The sequence below is a fragment of the Dermacentor andersoni genome, chromosome 5, assembly GCF_023375885.2.
Source record: "Dermacentor andersoni chromosome 5, qqDerAnde1_hic_scaffold, whole genome shotgun sequence".
NCBI lineage: Eukaryota > Metazoa > Arthropoda > Arachnida > Ixodida > Ixodidae > Dermacentor > Dermacentor andersoni.
In genome coordinates, this window is record NC_092818.1 from 130,440,562 (window position 1) to 130,461,437 (window position 20,876).

Genomic DNA, 20,876 nt, shown 5'->3' on the forward strand with positions numbered 1-20,876 from the left:
ATATTAATAAATAAATAAAAGATTAAGGTAGGATATGCCATAACGCTACACTGTGATAAATGTAGTAAAACATGTTTAGATCAAACAGGTTAGATGACTATTTGTCGCCACCCTGTTTCAAAGGCCATGCCATTAGACATCATGAATCGTCATGAATCATCATCATCACATGCAAGTTGGACCCCGCTTCCATTCACATGGCATTACTATGTGTTAAAGAAACTTGTTGCTGGGCAAGTTGGTACGATTTTCTATATATTTTTTTTTCATGGTGCAAAAAGAGCTTGTGTGTGTCGTGTTCTTTGTGCGGTTGCTGCTCTCCGCGCCGTTAAAAAGAATTGCTTTGAGTTAGCCGCATAGTCGTCAGAAAGCAGAAAGACATGACAACAGCACTTTGTCTTTTTCTTTGTTTTTTTACGGCAGTTTCCGCGGGTACTTCTTCTGACGCATTGTACACAGCATAGTAACACAATGGCAAGTAATGGTCATGAAACAATGCAACAATCTAAGTATAAGGCATGACAGGCATGAAATGTTATACAGTCGGTTTCCTTTGTATAAAATGAAACCTTCGAGAAAAATTACCCTTCTATGTGGGACTCCCATATCGTTATCAGAAATAGCAACGAGATTGTACCGCGGAACCAGCTATTGCTCGAATATTTTCGCAAATCGATACGATTGTGAAACATTGGTAGGTGTTCAATACTTCACTATGAAGCCGTACGATGACTGAGACCTGAAATGCATCTTTGAACTCCCTGTTCAAATACAGATTACTTCGAAGAGTCACGTGGATCTGAAAACACTGAAGTGCATTGTATAATTAACAAGGAATGTACTGCGTGAATAGTGTGGGGGCTACACAAAGGCCAGACAAGTGGGTACAAAAGATTACTCACATATGTTTAACATTTAACATCGATCCGATCACACGATGCATGCCTTCAAGGAGTAAAAAAAAGAACGCATGATATAACTCCCGCCTGGATTGAGGCCCACAAGGACCACATGGACATGAAGCGTGCGCCAGCCTCACTTACGTACACGCACAGGTGGCACCATTCAGGCGCGAATCATGCCATGCTGGATTGCTCCATGAATACGATGCCGTTGACACACATCCTCACTTGTACAAGCGCCCCCTCTCAACTATGTTTAGCGACGCGCAGCATCGCTCATCCACTCAAAGAAGCAGATATATTCAATGACGGTATTCAGAAAATCCTGAACGATTTGTAATCACGCATCACATGCCGTAAAAATACAGGACCAAAGTTTACGCCGTCATCTCGGAAATGCTGCTATGTGCCGACACAGAACATTCCAGCGATGGTCTTATCTGTGCAGACAGAGGGCTTTGTAGATTTGGAGGCCTCTATAATCCGAAATCATCCATCGACAGCAGAACCTTAATATGGCGATAAGTCCTAGCTAGCCCACGACCTTTTGCTATGGATCATACTTCTCCTGTTTCGTTAAGGTCAGTGGACTGGTGTAGCGCTTCTCAAACAGCTCCTTATTGCAGAAAAATTGGGAAAACGTTATTCAAGCGCGTTCATTACTTCAGGCGAGCGGCTGCGCTTCACTCAACGAAGTAGTTCGGTGCAGTCATTCGGTGCAGGCAGAGAGAGGAACTTCAAGCCGAAGCTCATTTGCGAATGCTAAAGTCAGTATACCAAGGATTCACAAAAGGACACTCCAACGATGCACTTAGCCATGCGTACTCTCATTCCCATCTCGCCAAATTTCTTGTCTGCCCGCGCTCTCAATAATACGCAGACTATATTCGGAACACAGTTATTCTCTTTCCTCAGTACATACATGACCAAGGTAACGTGTCCAACATTAGAAAAGAAAAAGAAACGCGGGAGAAACAGGGACGGTGGTGTCTTTTACTGTGAACCTGCGGATACCTCCGACTTGAACCTTGCAAGCTATCCTCTTGATCCCCACCGAGAACCAGTGTTCCTACGCTCGCGCCTCAACCATTGGCGAGTAGTGGTGCTTCCACAGGCAGTTCAGGCAAGTGACCGTGAGGTTAGAGCGAAGCTGCTCTGAGGTCACCGACAGGTCACTCGTGAAAGTGACGCTGAGCTGGCGTTCGGTCATGACGAAGCCGTTGTCCGAGAAGCGACCTCTAATTTTGCCGGCCGAGAGCCAAACGAACAGCGCGACGCCGTCCGTGGACAGGTCGACCTTGTGAACGTTAGCCTTCGCTTCTGTCGTGTTTGTAGCCTCCCTCTCTGGTTGTTCTCGAATTGATGTGTGGACGACACCTTCCAAGGATTCGACGCTCGACGGAAGGTTGTGTTCGTTTGACCCAGTGCTGTCTGTGACTTTCTGTCCGGCCGACGACATGTTCTGTAAGGTGTCGCCGGCTGTCGGCGCGCTGCTTTTCCGCATCGAATTCCCGGGATCGTTAACCAGTGGTGATTCATGCTGTGCAGAATCGTCGGCCGTGATGTTAGTAACCTGCAAAAGGGTCGCATGCGCGTTTTTCTTTAGCGACAGCCTGATAAAATAAGCAAGTTACATGACGTCCAAGTAGTTTTTTTTTTTTTTTTTTTTTTTTAATGCGAGGGTAAATGCCTCGGGCTGTCTCAGGGCATACAGGGGTATGGGATGGGGGTGAATAAGAATGATTAAATGAATGAAAAAAGATTTGCTGATCTAATGAAGTCCAAGAGGGACGTTCAAGTAGTTCTCAATACAGCTGACATACCTTCGAGCACACCATAAAATTTGATTGCACGTGTACATAATTATTTTTCTAAAGAAAATTAAACTTGAAGTGTCATTAAACATCGAGTGGAGCCCGAGATGCACCATGTATGTTCTACGGCATTCCCATCCCGGAAATCAAGTCCTCAGTGCTGTTCCGAATCAGTTGAAGCCAAAGTTGTCAACGGCTGTTACGCGTTTGGTGTACAACTACACATTATGAAAAGGCACCCTTAATGTGCAGTTAACCTTTCATATGGATCGCAACATCGAAGTAATAATAAGAAGAAGAAAAAGAAGGAGAAGAAGCAGATTTTGGTAAAGTCTAGCAGTAGTTTTTGATATGGGGGGGGGGGGGGGGGAGGAGTGCGATTCCGCACGATCACAGTTCTTTTGGATTCATACAAGTACACAGTGGCAGTAGAATGCAGAATACACATATCTCATGCAGAAGGTTACGTAGCAGGTTAGTGGGTGCAGCGTGTACGAACTCCTTGACACTAAAGACAAACTGGACTCTTCCTGAATTTTTTATGCTTTCTCTCTGTTGGGAAGGTAAAACATGCATTAACTTTTAAACGCAACATTGATTGCCTAGAATGCTCCCGACGCTAACAATTCGCATGCGCCATTATTCGTCTGTCATAACTTCTTTCCCCGTTTGATTATATACTTCAACAATAGGTGCATGGCAGCACGCCCCGACACAGTGCACATTTAATCAATGAAAACAATGAAACGTTTCTCTTTTTTGTTTCCCCACTTCTACTGTCGCGTCGAAGCGGCAGCGTTGACGCGTTGACGACTCAGTGGCGTGTCTTCGCATGCTGACACCAAAAGCTGGCAACCTTGGCCGAATACGGAGGTCAGCATTGAATTTAGCATCGATCTGCCAGACACAAGGCTACCAGAGTTCCCACACGTGGTCTGCTTTTTGCTAAGGACTGCGACAGCGTCAGAAAGTATGGTTCGTAAATAAGTCAAACAAATTGCGCCTCGAGAAGATAAGCGCACGCTGACTCGCTATCAAGTTGACGTTGTTACAGGTAAGCGAGGCTAACATGAGGAGGCCACTAAAGAGATAAACAAAACCACCCAGAACAAGACTGGATGCAAGCTGTAGAGTGAAATAGCGGACGGTTTGTTTTTCGTCTCTCGTTTAGCCGAGCTGCGGATCCGTCCTGCGGGAGGCCGACAAGCTATTCAGTGCACGCCGCTCCTACGATAAGCAAATACTCACGCTACAACGAAAAGCATTTCGCTAAGCGAAGTTTACGTCTGCAGTTGCTCGACATGCTTGACGCCTACTCATTCAGAAGCTATTACATTGTCTTGTCACCGATGCCGTGCACTATATGGAGAGACGAGTCCACGCACCAAATGAAATGCGTCGCGCGAAATAGCTGCGGAGGGCTTCTTGAGGATCGTTACATGCTCGCCTTAAATTAGACTTCTATCAGAACAAGAGCACTCGAAGTGACCACTGTCTTCATCGTCTCATTTTTTAATGCTTTAGCATCAGGAGTGTTGAAGTGGGGAAAAAAGTGCATATGTGGGAAGATTGGGAAGCCGGTCACGGGGTCGGGGAAGAGAGGGGTTACACACATATATATATATATATATATATATATATATATATATATATATATATATATATATATATATATATATATATATATATATATATATATCACCGCGACTGGGACGACACGCTGGCTTACGTGACGTTCGCGTATAACTCGTCCCGACATGACACTCCGGGATATTCACCCTTTTATCTCTTGTATGGTGTGACCTTACACTGCCGTTTGACACAATCCTCCCTTCTGTGCCACGTGTTGCAACTGAGTACGCTCGTAAAGTCATCGATCGCGCTCACATGGCGCGTCAAGTCGCTCGATTTCGTTTATTAGCCTCGCAGTATATACAAAAAGAGCGTTATGACCGGTGCCATCGCGATGTTAAGTTCGCGCCAGGTGCTTGGGTGCTCCCCTCTGGTCTCCATGTCGTCGGGTTGGCCTCTCCCAGAAGCTTCTCTCTCGCTACACAGGGCCTTATGCAGTCTTACGCCAAGTTAACGACGTAAACTACGAGATTTCGCCGCTACACTTTGATGCATCCTCAAGTCAGACACCTGTTGACGTCGTGCACGTTTCGCGGCTGAAGCCATACTTCGCTCGCAGTTCTTCGCCTACCGTGCGCCGCGACGGCGCTTCGCCACCCGGAGGTCTTGTTATGGAAGGATGAAAAAAGAGAGAGGAAGAAAAAGATTGGAGACTGGCTGGCTGCATGTCAGCCATCTTAACTACTCTGACTCATCCTGTATATATATTGTAAATATAGTCATTCTATACTCGCAATATCCCCGTAACAATATATATATATATATATATATATATATATATATATATATATATATATATATATATATATATATATATATATATATATATATATATATGTTTAACAGTCTCGGAAGAGAACAGCAATTTACAATAGGCAGCGAGGCACTGGAAGTCGTAAGGGAATACATCTACTTAGGGCAGGTAGTGACGGCGGATCCGGATCATGAGACGGAAATAATCAGAAGAATAAGAATGGGCTGGGGTGCGTTTGGCAGGCATTCTCAGATCATGAACAGCAGGTTGCCATTATCCCTCAAGAGAAAAGTGTATAATAGCTGTGTCTTACCAGTACTCACCTACGGGGCAGAAACCTGGAGGCTTACGAAAAGGGTTCTACTCAAATTGAGGACGACGCAACGAGCTATGGAAAGAAGAATGATAGGTGTAACGTTAAGGGATAAGAAAAGAGCAGATTGGGTGAGGGAACAAACGCGAGTTAATGACATCTTAGTTGAAATCAAGAAAAAGAAATGGGCATGGGCAGGACATGTAATGAGGAGGGAAGATAACCGATGGTCATTAAGGGTTACGGACTGGATCCCAAGGGAAGGGAAGCGTAGCAGGGGGCGGCAGAAAGTTAGGTGGGCGGATGAGATTAAGAAGTTTGCAGGGACGGCATGGCCGCAATTAGTACATGACCGGGGTTGTTGGAGAAGTATGGGAGAGGCCTTTGCCCTGCAGTGGGCGTAACGAGGCTGATGATGATGATGATGATATATATATATATGCATACCGCATTTAGATGAACAAACGTAGTCTGATAGCTTTTGATTGGACAATGGACTTGCAAGGCACAGACTTGCAGAATAATGCAACTGGTTGATAAATGTTATTTACGGTCGCGTTGAATTATGCGGACGCTGCTTGTGACGCATCACACAGTGTCACTATTCATGTTCCAGCTTTCCGAACTTCTCCATCCTTGCATCAAAGCTATTCTTCGTGCCTTTGCTATCCGCGCCTCAGCTGCGCGACAGATTCCTCGCTACGTCTACTGGGCGAGAGCCCAACGCCAAACATGGAGGAGGAGACGAAGAAGCTAGGTAAACCTGGGCGTTTAATGGATTGTGAGGATCGGCCCACCCACGGCTTTGATTTCCTAACCTCCAGGATTTACAGACCACATTCAAATGCTTGGAACTACGCAAATCTTGCGCTGGTATGAGTTCCGATGTACTAAGTCGCAGCCTTTGATTAGCCATTCTCCGTGATCGGCCCTGTTGATACGCTGTCGCCATAATAGGCACACCTTACTCTGCGAAACACACGATGACGACACGCCAAACCGTGGTGGACAAAGAATGCGTTGCTTTAAAAGAAGTCATTTTCTTATTTCTCTTGGCGGGCGGCCCTCGCTGGCTTTCAGTGGTAAAATGGTTGGGCGCATGCATTTTACGTGCCGATTTTGCGAAACCCGGCACGGCGTTGTTCGGGAGCTAGGGTTTTATGTCGTGATGGTGGCCGTCACGACAAGGGCTCAAAAACTGCCAGTACACGTTAAGTCCTTGAAGAGACAATGCATTGCTGCAACTGCAACCAGTCAACTCCAGTTGAGGTAACTTGAAAAAGTATCTTAAGTTGGAATATAAAATGCCAACAAAACGTATTTAGGTCACTGTACGGCATGTTGTTTTGCAGAAGTACTTGTGAAATACCAAAATAATAGCAATATTATTTGACATTCAGTATATTGAGTACGGTACTTAAGATACGTGTAAAGCTTAATGATAATTTAAAGAAAACGATCGAAGACGGGTAGCGGCGTCACCTTTAGACAGCCGCAAGTAGCTCCTCGTGGCATTGCATGTTTCAGACGCGCCTGCTAGGCACCGTTTAGATTGTTACCATAGCACCATCCTCCTTCCTTTGCACATCCTATCTCTGTTGTTTCCCTAAACCCCTTCACCAGCGTGGAATATCAGGCTAGAGGCACCTTACTCAAGCCGATCTTTCGACCTTTCTGCCATTAAATATTATCTCTCTCTTACCTATGAAACAGGACTGCATTCCATTCTATTCTACATTCCACCTACACTCGATTACCTTCCATAGAGACTCAATCGGACAACTCTTGTGGCTTCTTCCAGGAGGAGGAGGAGGATGAGGAAAAGAGGGGGAGGGGAGGAATCAATAAAACATACAGTTAAACTTCGACAACGGAAACACGATTTTAGAAATGTTCCGATTTAACAAGAGGCTTTCGATTACCAGACACGCATTCATGGAGCATAATGCGTTGAAAACCTCAAAACAACGAAGTATCCTCGACGTCCCACCGAATTTAATGAATTTTTGGCAACAAATACGAGTAAAATGTGAAGCAAAACACGGGTACGCATGGTTTCAGTTTAGGTGACGCACGCCATCGACCTGGCACGACGTAACTAACCACGTGCTCAACGGGCTCGCTATCTACAATAAGTGCGATGAGTACGCAGGCATACTTTTTTTGAACTCTTGAATAAGCTTTGTTATCCGCACGAGTGTTTTAAGGGCTTTCGATGTAACAAATTTCTTGAGTTAACAAAAAAAACCGGTTCTCAATGACTCCACGAAATTTAGGTCTAGGCGTATCGTGAAATTGGTGCCGTTAAACTAGCATCGTCCGTTCCGCAGCTTGGACACGAAATGCAAATAGAAAACGTCTGGCCTTCATTTTGTCCCGTAATAATCAATCATTTATGTGCAAAAACATAACTAAAAGCGCAAATGGAGTTCCGAAATAATGATCTAAAGTCTACGGCACAAGTGCTTTACTTTACCGCTTTTGCAAGCTTGTCTTTTTTCGGATGAAATGCGCTTTCGCACAGTTCCCCAGAAATGTTTTTTACGTATATCAAAATCAATGGCAATGCCAAACCACGTTCGTGACGTCACGATCAGCAGTTCGTCGGCGGGTTATGCGGAGTGTTAAGCTCACTCACTCGTAGCGTGACGGACGCGATGTCCTTTGCAAAGCGAGGCACCTGCAGGAGCAGAAAGTTCGTGGACAGTGTCGCGTTGTCAGTCGCGTTCAGCAGGCGGAAAGCGAAGAAACTGTTGTTGCGGTGGCACGAACCCGAAGCCAGCAGCCTGGACACGTTGGCCACGTATGCAGCGTGGGCGTAGTTAGACACCTGCGTGAACCGGGGCAGCGCGTGTAAAACAAAAAACACGCAAAGAAAAACACTGCGTTAAGGCAGGAAGTGCTTACGTAACTCACGCGGCCGTTAGCTGCGAAGGGCGCGCGAAAGTAATATCGCAGTTCAGCGAAATCACGCCCTCTAACCCGCACGGTGCCAACAGTTGCGGTCTGTAATTAAAGTGGAGGAACGCCGTACGGGCCCCACTCGCATATTAGTGAGGTGCAGCAGACGTGAAGTGCCGATGTGTCGAAAAATAATGAGAAAAAAATATGGAAGGTAGACCAACACTCATTTTGTTTTCGCTCTTTCTGACGTAGAGGTGCAGATAGGCCTCATATACCATTGCAAAACAGTGTTGACAACACTGCCAGCAATGCTTCGCTTAACTTGGTTACCGATGACGACGAAATTAAATCACAGAGGACGTGCCGGCGAACCAGACGTTATTCTTCAAGTGTTTCACTAAAGTTTGCAATTTCTGGTGTGTCAAAAAAATATTGCTTCACACTTTTTCAGTTTGTCCTTATGTTACGCCTTGTAACTCTCGAGTCCTCCGCTGAAGTCACCCTTAAGGGCAAAGAGCTCATGCCTTCCTTCTTGTCACTTCGTTATTTGGGAGCGAGACGCGAAGCGGGTACCAATAGTTGCAAAACGAGACCAGTAAGTATCAGTCTTCTCCTACAATGTCTTCAATAATGGTGTCTACGTGCGGAGGCCTAACTTATCGTTTGCTTGTTCCGGGTAATGACAAGGGAAGGAGCGCGAAAGTATAGAGCTGATTCAAGTGCCGTTTCTTTGCTAACGAAAAGATATATCGTGTGCCACTCTAGTGCTGAAAATATCACCGTACAGGGGACACTGTCATATCAAGAGAGACGTTGCCATGTTGGACGGGAACTTTCTGCTTCATGCTCTCACTCGAACTTTATCTCATTACTCACTGACTTGTGAGGAGTATTTCATTTCGTGAAAGAGCAAATAATTATGGCGGTTCAATACCGGCATTTTTTTTTACGTAACTTTCACGAATGGGCAGAAGTTGAGTAAATATTCGGGCCAAGCGTAATATTTTTTTGTCGTTTCGCTGTTTTTATAGAAACAAAAATGTATCGAAATTAAAAACTTTACGACTGACTGTCATAACTTGTGACTCAAGGCAACGAGGTATACGTACAACAACAATCCTGCATGTGACTCCTTTTTTGCACTTTGTGGCTAAGTCCGCTTTCTTTATAGCACTCTTTTTTTTTTTTTTGTTACACAGTGCACACTACCCGACATACCTAAACCGAGATTTTCAATGAAGGGGATACCTCATGCTGCCAAACTTTCAAAGTATGGTAAGTATCTAAAATATGTTCTTGTAGCACAGCACACCGCATTAATGGGAGCTTATGGAACATGTATATATAAATTATAAAGTGTCAAAAAAGAAGCGACGCGTGCGATTTGCTCGCGAAATTCACTCGGGGTCCAGCAAATTGCTGTGGTAGCACGCTCTAGTAGATCTCCGAGTGTGTAAGCCCCACAGTAACCGTGTCCCGCTCAATCTGAAGAAGAAAAATAAAATTGCAGCTGGAGAAGGTGCGATCGCAAGCTTCATTTTGGAAAATACGCTTCTGTGCAGGATCTTTCGCGCCATAGTGGCAAGTCATTAATTTTCCTTCTGCTTGGTATCACCACAACAAAGAAAGAAAGAAAGAAAAAAAGAAAGAAAGAAAGAAAGAAAGAAAGAAAGAAAGAAAGAAAGAAAGAAAGAAAGAAAGTAAAAAAGAGACTGTTTGTGGTTTTCTCATATCCCATATTTCGTATCATTACGCGGACCAAAAAATGTCGGCGCGGCAGAAACTGCGTGATCAAACAGCGTCCGTAGCGAAAGTGGAACAGGTGGCGCTCTCTTTCTGCTTTTATAACATCGTCTACTGCATAGTGCACCACTGTTCGAATTTGTGTGCAGTTTTCATGTGCTTGGTAGATCTTGTTTCTTTATGTTTCTAAAGCCTCCTTTATTGTTATTTCATTATTTCGTAAGTTCGGCTGACACAAGGGCCTTCTGGTGACGCGAAGATGACAACCCTACACCCCCCCCCCCTTCCACCCTTTCACTCACGTAAGCACCTTTGTATACGGGCACCCCACTTTCGTCGTTGTCACAGGTGTAAAAAATTTTATTTTTTTCTCCTTTTTGTCCAAGACAGAAACGTAATTTCAAAGTGTTTTCTGGGTAAGTTGCAGCTGCGTAACTATCTAGTAGACAAATTTCTAACTGTAGAGTGAAATTACGTGTAACCGAGCAAATATATTCGCGTGTCAACCATGTGGTCACGTACGAACAAAGCAGGCTTCCGCTAGATAACCTCTTTTCGCAAAAATCACAGCACCCAGTTACTTATGAAACCTCGCCGGTTGTATGCAAATTTTGTCAGTACGTTCATGGTCGGCTGGTCGTGGAATGCTGGAAGAAGCCGTTATTATCTTTTTGTGCGTGTTTCTAAGCTATTTTTAGCAGCAAACCAGTTAAAACGATATTGCTAGCACCGATGAGAGTAGCTGCTCCAACCTCGACTAAAACGAGGCACTTCGAGTTATCCTTCCTTTTTATTATTAAATATTTATGCAGTGCACCTGACTATGCGTAAACAAGCCAAGCAAACAAAATAAACACATTTGCTCGAGTTTTACAATAGCCAGGTGAGAAACACTCGCATTGTCTTGTGGAAACGAAAGTGGCAATATCAGGATAGTGGTTCACCAGCATATTGGAGCGCGTAACGTAACTCGAGATTTTTTTTCGTAAGTTTGGTAGTGTAGAGCAAAAAAGATAGGAAAAAAAAGACAAGTTTGCAACACTCTCGCGCATTTAAGCATAACAACTACTCGGCTAATGGACACCGTGAGCCACCAGTGAACTTATTTACTTCTTCATTTTTCTCTCTCTTTCTTTCTTTCTTTCTTTCTTTCTTTCTTTCTCTCTTTCGCTCTTTCTGTTCAGCACTTCTATCTCACTGTCAAGCCCGAAAGCAAGCATTGCTTCGAAGAGCGTAGCGCCGGCCATGCCCTGGGAACATCGCGTTTCACTATCTCGAGCAGTGTAAGTGTCAGCGGCATGCAACGTATTGCTTAGAATCAGCACACAACAATAGAAAATCTCTTATACATAGAGACAGTGCAAAGCGGATTCCTCGACGACATCGTGAGCCAGGAGATTCGTGCGACCTCATGTTTTTTGGTGTCACAAGTATACAATTGCTACACGGCACAGGCAAAAATAGTCCATAGACCCGGCGCTGCTGACTGCTGAGTATAGGTGACGCGTTCCGAGCACCCTCAACTGCGGTGGTTCTCTTATCCCAGATGCTGCTAGAAGCCAATGAACCAAATCACTCACTCACTCACTCACTCACTCACTCACTCACTCACTCACTCACTCACTCACTCATTCACTCACTCACTCACTCACTCACTCATTCACTCACTCACTCACTCACTCCACCAATCAATCAATCTGTCAATCAATCAATTAGTGATAATGCATGTCGGCGCAGAGATCCCGCTAGATAGGAAGCCAGCAAACCTGGCCGCGGCATCGCGAAGTTGATGCTAGGGTCGTAGTACGCCTATCATTGTCACGTGTCTCGCACTAAGCAGTAAATGAAGCCCCTATTTTCTTTCATAATACAAACAAAATTTAAATATGGCTTTCGTAGACGCTACGATTTCTACTTCTTAGCTAGAGAGCTTGAATAGGTGGGCGAACCGCACGACAAACCGCAACTATAAAAGTAAGTGGTTACAAAATTTTTCCTGTTATCTTTTTTTTTTAAGTTAGTATTTTAGGGCATAATAGGCGCCAAGAGAAAGAAGCGCAATCGAGGACGGCACAGAGTTAAGTAGTGTGATGAAATTAGGAAATGCGCGGATGTAATTTGGAATTTGATTGCGCATGACAAGGGTAAATGACGATAGCTTGGAGAGGCCTTCGTACACAAGAAGACATAAAATAAATAAATATGATGATGATGGCTATAGCACACGGGTTATAAATTCTTAGCTGAAGTCAACGGACCAGTTTCGGCATATATTTACTCTTAATATGCGGCACGACATGCATTGGCATATATAAAAGTTCTTTTTTGCCCCGCATTTCGCTAGGAACGCTTTTGAAGCAAAATTACCTCCAGGAAGTCAATCTGCTTGTGCGTTCACTATACAGACGGGTGTGCAAAATGTGTTGCTAGTCTAGGGATTCCGCGTCAAGTACAGCCTGCCGAAAAAGATTACAGGGCACGGGATTTGCGAAAAAAACTGAGTTCCCACAAAACCTTGACATCTGCATATAGCTCGGAATTCAAATTTGCACTCTCTAGTAATTTATTGTGACGTACAAAATAACTCGTTAAATTAGATGCACTATGCCTAAAGAAAGTAGAAATTCACATTTTGCGTGGTACCCACGTCCCGGAAACTTACATTAGCCGACTACACATGAATATGCCCTGATCACGCACCGCCTTTAAAGACCAACTGCATCATTTTGATGGCTAAATTGATTGTAAATGAGTAGTCTGTACCGTGGAAGCAATCTTGACAAAGCTGCGGGCTCGCCGTTGGATCTTTCTTTTCATTAGCAGCCTTTAAACAGCATCGAATCAGACGAGGTGTGCAGTGTGCACCCTTGTGGCTAGCGGGTATGATGTAAATCTCCAGCACGTCGCCTCCGGTTTTTTTTTTTCTTTTCTTTTTTTTTCCAGCACCCTGCGCGCAGCCGCGGACCTCCTGCAATCTCGGAGGTCATGCTGTGGAGCCGCGTTCTCGGTCCTGCCAGGCCAGCTCCGCCCAGCGGTAATGGCGCTTTTTTTTTCGGTTTAGTTATAAAAAACTTCTATTTTCGCAAGCTTCTCCTGATTCACCCGCTCGCATTTTAAACGTAAAATTTCGTACGGAGGTCGTTTTATATCTACGCTATCTGAAACGAGGCCTCTTACGTGGTCCAAAATTTTGCGTCACTTGGCTTCCAATTCCGCAACTACAACATGCGTTAATGTAATTGATTACCGCAGGGTAATAGGTGGAACGCAAACCCGAAAAATCAGGCAGTAGATCAAACTTGCAATTGCTCGCACAGTGTCCGCACCGTGAAGTTGTGCGCGATCGACGTCTTGGGCTGCAGGGAGGCGTAGTGGTAGAGCTTGACTTCCAAAAGCAGGTCGTAGGGCTCGTCGTGGTACAAGTCGTCCAGCACGTAGACGACCAAGCGCCCGGCTTCTTCGTACGGCGACACGAGCAACGGTGCATAGAAGCGTTTCGCGAAGTAGTGCAGCATTTTCCACTCGCCCGTGTAGTCTGCACCGGCAAGCAAAGGACTGTTAAGGTTGGTCGAGCGACAAGAAATCACGCAGATTCTCTGAGTCGGCTCTTCACACCTTCCTCGGCTGATTGGGTGCTTACCAGCCTTGGACAGTGGCTGTTTTACCTACTTTAACTACGTACAGTGAGCTGTCTTGTACCCGCCGTGGTGGCTTAGTGGGTATGGCGTATAGCGCTGCTAAGCACGAGGTCGCGGGATCAAATCCCAGTCGCGGCGGCCGCACTTCGATGGGAGTGAAATGCAAAAACGCCCGTCTGCCTTGAATCTGGAGACACGTTAAAGATTCCTTGGAGGTCGAAATTATTGCAAAGTCACCCACTACGGCGTGCCTCATAGTGAAATCGTGGTTTTGACTCGTAAAAACCCAGAATTCAGTTCAATTCGAGCTGTCTTGAACTGCTGCTTTCACGTTCGAGGTTTTGTGCTGGATTCACAACTTTGTCTTCGCCTTTACTTTTGTAACAACACATCCACGTGAAAGTTGCATTAAATTCAATTCGATTCAATTTAAGACAGTTTAGTGCGTGAAACGCCAGCGAGGTTGCATACTTGGACTGTTGGTGTGGCAGAGCCCACCGTACAGCGCTGCCTGTCGTCCCCTATGCTTTCGTGCTGTCCTTTGTGCGTTGTATGCAGTGAAAAAATAACGACAATATAATGTGCAACGCTTTATTTGGATGTATATCTCATGGCCAGTGTTAATATCGCGACTCGCAGTAAGCGAACTTGCCTTTGACGTATAGCCTGGCACTAATTCCACAACACTTTTGAAGCCAAGTATAGTAAGCTATACTGTCCATTAATATACATTATGCATTCTGTTCTCGACACCGCATAGGCCGCTTAATAATCCCTAGTCTCTGCACCACCCCGTATTCAAACAAACTGCCATCGTTGTCGCTAGAATTAAAAAAAAAGGGATGTAACTGATGTCTCACTGACGCCCACAATTCGGGTTTTCTGCATATAAAAGGCTTCCATCAAGTCCCGTGCAAGTGGAACACTATGCTCGGAACGAGAATTCTTACGGTTGCTTTTCATTTTGCCGAGAATAAGTTAGTATCTCGGCACCACGTGTCTAGTATCATTAACAAAACAAAAAAAAAGTAATATTTGCTTCGGCTGGGCGGCCCGGGATGAAAGACATGGTGGCGAGCGAACATCCTAATTGCAAATTCTGAAAGCTCCACCACGTGGGAGTTCGCGAAAGCCCGATTCTTGACGCTTGTTCAAAGACGCACGCGAACGTTCCCGTCATAAATTGCATTACGCAATCGAGCGCTCTTAAATTTCACGTTATTGTATAGAAAACACACACATTCCAAAGAACACGTCGAACACAAAGTTCCGGATCGCCGCAGGGACTCCCCGCACATTTCAACCGCCATGAAAAAAAAAAATAGGAACTTAGCATTTGAGAAAACCTTCGGACACTGCATAGGTGAATCCCCCTTTTTTTGTTCTTTCTTTCTTCTGTTTTCATTTTGTTTTGCAACACGAGCGCTTGCGTGCACTAGAGCAATTTTTTTGAGACACATTTATCGGAAGCGATGTCAGGGCATCGTAAAAAGGTTACACGGGTCATAAAACCACGCCGCCTTCATTTAACCAGTCGTACGCAAGATAGCCGCGTTATCTGAACAAAAGCAAAAACACACGGCAGCACTTTCACAATGCGCCGGCACCTCAGATGGCAGGAAAGGAAGAAAGGAACCTAAATTCCTTGTGTCGCAATACTTTGCTTTCGTAACACGACCGTTGATCGCAAAACGCTTAAGAATTAACAGACCACGCGTCCTGCATTTGACACACACGCACTGTACAAAGTCGGTGATTTGCTGTGTGGTGCTGTGCCGCGCATTCCTATGGTGTGCTGTGCTTTGCTTGAAAGCATGCCTACCTGCCTGCTCGCTCGCTCACGCAATTTGTTTGTTTGTTCGTGTGCTTCACTGTCGCTCGTTTGCTTGCGTGCGTGCGTGCTTGCTTGTTCGCTCAAACTTGATTTTTCTTTGGCAGAAGCTCAGATTAGGTTGTTTCAGCGAACACTTCCATATTTCTTTAAAAATTATTTGTGGCAGATAGCGCAATTATACTCCATGAGCTGGTGGTCTACTCAAAGAGGCGGATCTTACTGGCACAAAAAAGAAATCGGAATACATAATCTAATAATCAACAAAAATTACTAATTAGGTTTCTAACTAATTACGCTATAACACATATTGCAATTTACAAATTATAGCGAGTGAGGCTGCAAGGCATATCCACTCGAAAAAAATTTTGTGGATGACACCATTTACGAGATATGCGCCATCAAACTTGCGGTTAAAATGTACCGTTGTTCCACTTACTTCCTTAACGAAGCGTCGCTTTCTACATTGAAGCACAAAAGTAACGGGAACACCAGTGCATTTCTCCGCAAAGTTCGGGAATAAATATTTCGAAACTGGTGTCATCTTGAGAATTCGTTCCTAGTATATCTAGCTTGCGAGCTCCCCGGCTAGAGTTTGTAAATTGCATCATGTGCCATAAGGTAACTAGTTAAAAATCTTAATGAGTGATTTTTGTTTATTAGTCGATTATGTATTTCAAATTTTTTTATGCAAATGATGTCCGCCTGTTCGAGCAGACCAGCTCAGGGACCAGAATTGTGCTATCTCCCACAGGCAACTTACAAAAAAATTTTGATAGTGTTCGCTGAAACGCTCGGTATATGTATAAAATTAACACTCACCTATCTTCTTGAGACACCCCTAATTGTTCGTCGATGAGCAGACAAAACTAACAAACAAATTCAACGCTCCATTGGGGTCCTAAGGGGGTGCTTTTTTGCTTAAAATAACTTGATAGGCATTTCCTTTCGTAGGATCTATGGTGTCGCGATTGCTTGCAGTTTTTATTGCGTACGAAGACTTTTTCTTTCTATTCTACGAAAACATCTTGCTTTCCAATATACCGAGGGCGGAAGGTCGAGGGTAATCCTCGGCATTGGCTTTTCTTGACTGATCATAAATATTCCGTGCAAAGGTTCGCGACAGGTATGTATGCGGAAACAACATAGTGTTTGCGTGTGGCCCGGTTTGTGCGCTGGGCGCATAGTTTAGTAAGCCGCGATAGCGCGTGACATTTATGCGCCCACAAGTCACTAGCTACACCGTGTATCTGATTCACCCTTCACGAGGCCCGTTAATATCGTGTACCAGAATTGCGTCGCATTTCCTAGCGCATTGCGTTAATGCGATGCGCAAGCATTCACATCAATTCGCTAAGGCGACATCTGCCCCTCAGTGTGTTCCCGGTTGAAGCATAAAAGCTATGCGTTTTCTCCGGCACGTTGTCCCCGTTTGCATGAACGCAACGTGCTCGAAAGATGTGTTCATGTAGACTCGGTCGTATGGACTCGGCAATCTCGCGCCCTCCCTCCCCGTTTGCATATTCGAATAGCAGAAAGCGAAGGCATTCTCATCCCCACGAGTGAATGGCGAACCGACGCGGCGGAGCAAAGGAATTGTTTGCGCGATATTGCGAACCAACAGGATTTTTCGTAAAACAAAGAAGTACGGCATAACATACGCGCCAACTGCGCGCGAAGGACTACCCGGTGGGTGGCGGTGAAGCTTCCCTTCCGTGACCTCTATTCACGAATCAATATGCGTCGCAGCGAGAAAATTGCGTTGTTTTTTTCCTTTCGCCCCGCTCGTGGAATTGATATTTATCTCGAGCTCATCCCTTTCTCACGGGGCACCGCTGTGCGTGTGGACGCGACGCGACGTATACGTAGTGCATAGCCTTGACGTGCCGCACTCACCTTGCGCGTCTGTTTTCGAGTCGTCGTCGGTCGATGCGAGGCAATCTGGTATAGACGAGTCGCTTACCCGCGATCGATTGTACTCTGGGGCACCGTCACGTTAGACGGTACATAGCGAACGCCAATGTGCATGCAGGTGCTGGGCGGATTGTTTTAAAGCATGCACACCTCATTTCTTCGCTGTTGCGATGTCATGGCAAGACAACAACGGCAGCAGTTCACCTATTGCGATGCGTTGTTCGTTGCAGCTCAATTATGCGTGCAATAACAGACCTAACTTGCGGTCAGAACTTAGGACAGACAAGAAAGTAGGTTACTCTGAGATGTCAGGTCAAGGCCGCTTTCTTTTGCGAACGGTTTGTGTCTGAGCCATTTGGTTCCTCAATGTAGGATGAATCCGGCAAACACACCTCACGGATTAGCAATTGGGGCTTTATTAAACGCGTATGCGCGTACACAGTATGGCCAAACACATGCACGCAGATGAAAACCAACCGCTCTTTAGGCTAATAATTTCAAACGTGCGTTATCTTAAGCAATCTATCTTACATGCGTAATATGGTAATTATGCGTAAACGTGATCAGGTATACGTATACCAAAGTGCGTCTACGCCAGTACGCATGCACTATACGTGTAAGCAGTCTGTCGAGAAGTGAGCACGTGCAATAGGTATGTGACGTGCAAATCCACGCCTTAGCGGTGGTTGCCTCTGATTAACAGATTTTGTTTGGTGCTAAGCAAAACAACTTTTCTTACCTTTTACATTGGCTACGTTCTTCAACCTTTTTATTAAGCACTGACAGATTCCGAGGGTGATGAAGAGGTGGCTATCCTTCTACGACCCTACAAAAGCCGATACTTCAGCGCTGACAGAACTGAGAGGGCAGAAAGCACTATATCCAAACCATTTTCTCTATATGCTTTGACCAGCCTCCCCTGTGTAGGCCTCTTGCGCTAAGACTAGCATAGAGGGCGCCTCAGCGGCCTTTTCTGGCTTTCGTATATATTATCATACAGTTCAATATCCTTGTATGTAGCAAATGCTCATGTGCTTTTAAGGCTGAATTGCAACACGTGCAAAAGGCGCATAGCACAAGCAAGGGAATCAAGCTGTGCCTTGTGTTTTTATCTTTTGTACGAAGGCACAAGTTCTCTGGTCACGTCATGCGTCTTTTGCACACACTGCAATTCAACAACGCGTCAAAACCAACTCGACCAGATTCAAAGTTCAAAGCACTTGTGCTTCGATCGACACTAACCCGTGGACCTCCCCTAACGTTTGCCTCACAACACAGAACTGTTACAAACGTTAAACGCATATATACTGTTCTCTTCATATGTGATTGTTTTGTGGTTTTCATTATCACGGAGTCTCGCCATCCCCAGCGAGGGTTCGGCGAATGCGACGAGTAGGCCAGCATATCGTATAGCCTTTTCGTCTTGTTCATAAAGTTTATTCGATTATATCTTCTCGAGACTCTTTCGCGGCAAATTTCAGCAACGTGGCCGGCAAGCCCTCATTTGACATCCTTTGAATGATCAGAGTCGAATAACGGGAAGCGATTTAGCAAAGAAATTTCGTGTTTGCAGCATGCACGCTTCTATTTAAATGACGGGGATTTGTCGAAAAACGTCGCTGTGTAACGCCCTTTTCAAGATTTTGTAAGTAAAGGTCAAATGTGGATACGCTTCTCGTGAAGATGCGGGCACTTTTTTCGCCCGCAATTATTCAGCTCGAGCTCATCTGCCGTGGTACACAGGACGAGAAAATTTCAGACGTCGCGGAATATTGCGAGAACTAAAGCGTCATTCAGTGTGCGTTCGAACGTCGAATTAGGTCAAAGAATGGATCGCTCAAATATGGCCCAATGCGGGCGCCCGCACATGCCTTAATATTTTATACCATATAGATTTCCTCGTTAAAGCATATGGCAATTCGTTTCGTGTAGGCCGGAAGTCTCTAAATTATGCCTAAGGCGAATCTCACAGCGTTCTGGAAGCATATGATTCCATTTTTTTATTATTTGACTGATCGAAGCACTCACAATATACTGGGGTGGCTGACATAAAAATACATGTCATGAACATTGATGGAGAGATCGACTGTAATGAATAGTTTGGGTGCTTTAAGACAGCTAATAGCAGAATTAAAATTCTAAATTCTGAAATTCTAAATTCTCCGCGCTTTTATGAGAATCAACCGACAGCAAATATTCCTATGTGATGTCCATAAGCCCTACACAAGAAAGAAAATGGAAGTGCATGAGCCTCAACCAACGACGAAATGTCTTTCCATTATGTCAAAACTTGAGCTTGTGAAGTGTACCAAACGGGAAGCAGCGTGCGTAGCGCGCGCCATCAAAATCACTCCTGCCATTGTACAATCTAAACACCATAGCTCACGTTCACAAGGGTTGGCTGGTATTATAGGCCATCCGCCATTGAGAATAGAAAGCCGTGCTTTATGAGAACAGTGCCGCGACGATGACCAATAGCGGACGGCTTCTACGCGACAGGCGTTTCGTGAAAGAAGAGACCACGAGCAGCGTACGTCCAACTAGGCCCGGAGGCTCATTATTTCTTGCCACTTTGTTCTTCCTCCAGAATCTCTCCTACACCATTTGGGCTTCTTTTTTTTTTTAATCCTTCATGCGCACACGTGAACCTACGGTCGACTGCCACTACACCAGCGGCGCCCTGACGTGCACCGGCATGTGACTGCGCGATCGTCATTCCAATCCATCCCCATTGTTTCGAGGTCACTTTGGCCGCTATTCGAACCCACGAACTCGAGATCGGCTGCAGAATGCCGCGGCTGCCGAACTATCATGCACGAGCCCGCAAAAACGCGTCCGTTATGAACGCTACAGTGGCACGCACCGATGGAGGACCAGGAGGGTGCCTGCCAGACGTCGTTCAGATGCCAGTAGATGGCGCCCATGGTCAGACCCTGCGAGCGGCGAACCGCGAGCCGCTGCCGACGGTAGTGCTCGGCCTGCGTCTTGACGCCCATCGCCTGGTAGATCTGCGCGTACGGCAGGCTCCAGTCACACTTTACTAGTACAGGCAGTTGTGAAAGCAATTTTGGTTTAGTTTTTCACAGCCGTAATCTTCCCAGAGTGACACTATTCTTTACCCCAGCTGCCTCTACCCCATAACTCACCGTCTCTATGTACACAAGTTAGGACTGAGAGGACGGTACTGTACTTCAACTAATACAGATACATTTTCTCCCTGTCACTCTAATTTGACCATGTTGTTGTTGTCGTTGTTGTTGTTGTTGTTGTTGTTGTTGTTGTTGTTGTCGTCGTCGTCGTCGTCGTCGTCGTCGTCTTCACCCCAAATCATGGTTACAATTACAAGGACATTCCAGGCTCATCTGGCCTTTCCCTTTCCTCTTCCATAAATCCAAACGAAGGCGTTGTCACAAGACTGAATGGAACCATGG

General features: G+C 45.3%; 1 protein-coding gene across 1 annotated transcript in view; it reads right to left on the reverse strand.

The window, feature by feature from the left end:
• Positions 1-1,784: 1,784 nt before the first annotated feature.
• The window catches only part of LOC126532082 (beta-mannosidase-like), a 44,229-nt gene continuing 25,137 nt past the window's right edge, over positions 1,785-20,876 (reverse strand). Inside the window, exons 5-9 of the mRNA XM_050179773.3 lie at positions 20,309-20,453; positions 19,474-19,531; positions 13,389-13,617; positions 8,054-8,245; positions 1,785-2,475 (exon numbers count right to left, since the gene is read on the reverse strand). Of these exons, the coding sequence (XP_050035730.3) occupies positions 1,972-2,475; positions 8,054-8,245; positions 13,389-13,617; positions 19,474-19,531; positions 20,309-20,453 (1,128 nt within the window). The 3' untranslated portion in view covers positions 1,785-1,971. The remainder of the gene's footprint in view (positions 2,476-8,053; positions 8,246-13,388; positions 13,618-19,473; positions 19,532-20,308; positions 20,454-20,876) is intronic.